The sequence below is a fragment of the Wolffia australiana genome, chromosome 7 (assembly GCF_029677425.1).
Source record: "Wolffia australiana isolate 7733 chromosome 7, ASM2967742v1".
In the NCBI taxonomy this organism is placed as follows: Eukaryota; Viridiplantae; Streptophyta; class Magnoliopsida; order Alismatales; family Araceae; genus Wolffia; species Wolffia australiana.
In genome coordinates, this window is record NC_135841.1 from 840529 (window position 1) to 844153 (window position 3625).

A 3625-nucleotide genomic window follows, 5' to 3' on the forward strand; every position below is an offset into this window, starting at 1 on the left:
TGACGGGACGGTTTTTTTGTCCCAGGATGAAAAAGTTGTCCTGTCTGCGAGGTTGGACAAAAACCAGGACGGAAATTCATCCCGAAAAGACGGGACAGTTTTTGTCAACTCGGACAAAAAACCGTCCCATCCGCGTCCCTGCACTGATTCCGGACATCAGACTGGACGATATTCCTCCCGTCCCGTCCATCGTCCACGTCCCGGACGATCCGAAACCATAGTCACGCAAGGATGTAGACGGGACAGTTTTTTCACTCCAGAATGAAAAAATCATCCTGCCCGCGAGGTTGGACGTAACCGGGATGGAAGTTCCTCCTGAGAGGCAGATGGGACAGATTTCATCCACTCTGACGAAAAAACTGGCCCGTCCGGAGGTCTCAAACGAAAAAACCGCCCGGTCCGCATCCCTGCACTGATTCTGGACATCCGACGGGACGTTCTTCATCCTGTCCCCTTCATCGTCCATGTCCCGGACGATCCTGAACTATAGACGGGAGGCACCAAGTTTTTCACTTAGGTATCCGTTTGGACGATGGACAGAACGGATGACGGGACGTCGGCCAACCGAAACCTATAAATACAAGAACCGAATTTGAAAGATGGATCAGAGATTCAGAGTAGAAGGGGAAGAGAGAATGGAGATGCGAGCTAGAGAGGAGACGGAGATCTCGCGCGAGATCACTCCTGCAATTCCTCCGATCGCCGTCGCTCTCCACGACGAATTCCTCAGATCTCGCTGCGCATCCTGTTTTTCAAGCGGTGATCTTCCCGTCTCTTGCCGATTTTGCCGATTACTCTTCCACTGCTCCGCTGAATGCCAGGTCGCAGATCAACCCCTTCATAGATCCAGCGGGGAGTGCGATTTATTCCGAATCTACCCTCCCGATCGGTGTGAAGATACGGCCGACCTCCGCGCTGCGCTTCGCTTACTGCTCTTGTTCAGAAATCTAGGGTTTCTTCCTTGTCGTGAAGGTTTGGGCCGAATTGGGGGTTTGCTGATCGGTGATCACCCGGTTGTGGAGGAACATCGCGATTTGATGGCTCGAGCAAGGGATTTGTTGGGTGATCTGATCGTCGGGGATGAAATCGAAGCGGTTTTGATGGTGGTTGTCAATAATGGCGTTGAGGTGCAGATTGATGATGGTTGCGCCGTTGGGATTGGGGTTTATTCGCCGGTGTTCTCTTGGTTCAACCATAGCTGCTCTCCCAACGCTTGTTACCACTTTGAGCTCCGAGGATCCGAGGGATTCGACCATAAGCAGACGCCTTTATCTCAACCTTGTTCAACAAATTCAAAGGACGATGCCGTGGTATTATCCTAATGATGAATTGAGTTGGTTTTCTAGTTTTTATGACTTTTTCAAGTGTTTGATGATAGAACCCGTCATTGTCATCCAAAACCCATGATCTTCACCATCGTAGTCATCGTCTGTAGGCTTGAATTTCATAATCGTCTCTCGTCATCTGATTGAGGTTTACAAGGGACTATGATGATAGGCGATGTCATCATCGTCACCGTTTTGTCATTGTCATTGTTTTGTCGTCGTCACTATGATGATGAAGATTTGCTTTTGTCATTGTCATCATCATTAACATTATATCGAGGATGAAAGACAGATGGAGAATTTGACATTCTTATCGTCATCCTATCGATGATGAAAGACGATGAAGATGAAGATTTCTCAATTGTAATCCTTATCCTGTGGAGGACAAATGGCAGAAACGATGACGACTCATATCGATCAACAGCAGAGTTCTTCCCTGGTTAAAGAACAATAACCAAGAGTCACTGCTTTATACAATTGCAGATGATGAAGTGGATCCAAGAGGGGGGAAGATTGAATCTGGGTAGAGTTTTTCTTGGTGGTCATCAATCTTTTGCCTGAGTATCTGTTCTGTTTTGTTTTTATAATCTGGTTTCAGGGTCATGCAGGTTTGGTCCTAGAGTGATCGTGAGAAGCATCAGACCCATTAAGAAAGGAGAGCAAGTGTGCATCACCTACACTGATCTGCTTCAGCCAAAGGTTTATTGCGTTCTCACTCTGGTGGAGAAAATTATTGCTGGATTTTATAGCTAGGGAAGAACCTGAGAGGCGGAGGAATATGTTATTGAAGAATTTATAAGTAAATCCTCTGTATATAACTGTTGATAGACTCAGTTATAGGGTTTCATAAGGTCATTGTTCAACTGAATTTAATCAGTATAATTTATAAGTTCAAGCCTTAAACCTTCTAACTCTAGAGTTGGGCTGATACGATCATCTCCAGTGGGAATTCGTTCTTTTAGTTCTTCTTACTGAAGAATTTCAATGTAAATCCTGTGTATATAATCTACTGATAGACTCCGTTCAAGGTTTTGAGACTTCATCAGTTAAATTGAATTTAATCAGAATAATTTATAGTTTTTGGCCACAACCACTCTATCTATTGATTCAGGTTGGTGAGATCATCTCAACTGGAAATAGTTCTTCAAATTATTCCTTTTTCAGGCATTGTTTGGTTCAACCTTTTTTATTTATTGTATTCTGTAGGCTTTGAGACAGTCGGATTTATGGTCGAGGTATGGATTCATCTGTTCCTGCCTGAGATGCAGCGCATCACCGGAAACATATGCTGACCGTCTTCTAAGTGTAATAAACATATTTTTTTTAATCCTTGATTTCAACAAAATCTTGATCCCAGATCGAATTTTTCAGGGGCATAAAACGGACTTGAGTCTTGAAACAGTGGAAGAAACAGATGTTCTTGAGCAGGTTGTAACAGACTATTTGTCTACTGGAAACCCTAAAATCAGCATTGATAAGATTGAAACAATGCTTTCCGAGGGTTTTGGCACTGGTAAGTTACAGCCCTTCTCTCACCTCTCTCTAAAAGCCTTCATGGCACTGGCGTCCATGCACCGAGGCCAAGTAACCGATGTCGCTGAAGCTGCCAAGACAGCTGCTGCCTTTTCACTAATACTAGCAGGTACTACCCATCACCTCTTTCTCTCTGATCCCTCTCTTCTGATGCCCACAGCAAGTTTCTGGGTCAACTCCGGGGAATCACTTCTCTCTCTAATGACATATCCTGAGGTGGGTCAGGTCAGAATGCCAGGATTTGACAAAGTTTTTCAGAATTGTTCATCATGTTTGACTTGGGATGAGTTCAGAGGAACTTCTTCAAAGTTTCTAAGCTGCATCAAGGAGATTTCTTCGAAGATTTGGCCAGGTTTGTTTGCAGGGATTCGATGCCTTCGCAACGAGATTAAGAACCCCGTTGATTTCAGCTGGCTTGAGGGAAATAACATGCTGCATGAACCTATTGGAGCTGCTGATTTTAATAGTTTTAAATTCTGCATTGGGTGCAAGTGCGAAAGAGAGATCTGTGTGGGAGATGATCAAGAAAGTGTTTTTAGATTGATGGTCCATTGTTTGGTCTATGGGATATATCTTGGAATAGTTGGCTATGGGCCTTGTTCTAAGTGGGTTGATCTCAATTGGAGTCTTCTCGAAAACTGGGTCAATTATGGAAGAGAAGATGGCAGGCTTCATTGTTGACTTTGGATGACATTACCTGCTGATTCCAGTGGTATTATTGTTCTTTCGTTTAATATTTTTAATTTTTAATATTTGATTATCTTGTC

General features: G+C 43.9%; 1 protein-coding gene across 2 annotated transcripts; it reads left to right on the forward strand.

The window, feature by feature from the left end:
* The first annotated feature begins 616 nt into the window (after positions 1-616).
* LOC144705783 (SET domain-containing protein) lies at positions 617-3625 on the forward strand. 2 transcript variants are annotated; one of them, XM_078578612.1, is made up of 5 exons: positions 617-1310; positions 1809-1848; positions 1924-2024; positions 2532-2630; positions 2697-3625. In XM_078578612.1, exons 1-5 carry the CDS (start codon positions 636-638, stop codon positions 3537-3539), a joined length of 1758 nt encoding a protein of 585 aa, XP_078434738.1. In that variant the 5' UTR covers positions 617-635; the 3' UTR covers positions 3540-3625. The 2 variants fall into 2 exon arrangements, with proteins under 2 accessions (XP_078434738.1, XP_078434739.1); XM_078578613.1 differs by having other exon boundaries at positions 617-1307.

What these genes read in the sequence shown, in the direction of transcription:
- LOC144705783 (XM_078578612.1), top strand. Translation starts at nt 636, where the DNA reads ATGGAGATGCGAGCTAGAGAGGAGACGGAGATCTCGCGCGAGATCACT. An exon ending in GGGGGGAAGATTGAATCTGG is followed by an intron (nt 1,849 to 1,923) that starts GTAGAGTTTTTC and finishes ATCTGGTTTCAG; the next exon opens with GGTCATGCAGGTTTGGTCCT. An exon ending in CTGATCTGCTTCAGCCAAAG is followed by an intron (nt 2,025 to 2,531) that starts GTTTATTGCGTT and finishes TGTATTCTGTAG; the next exon opens with GCTTTGAGACAGTCGGATTT.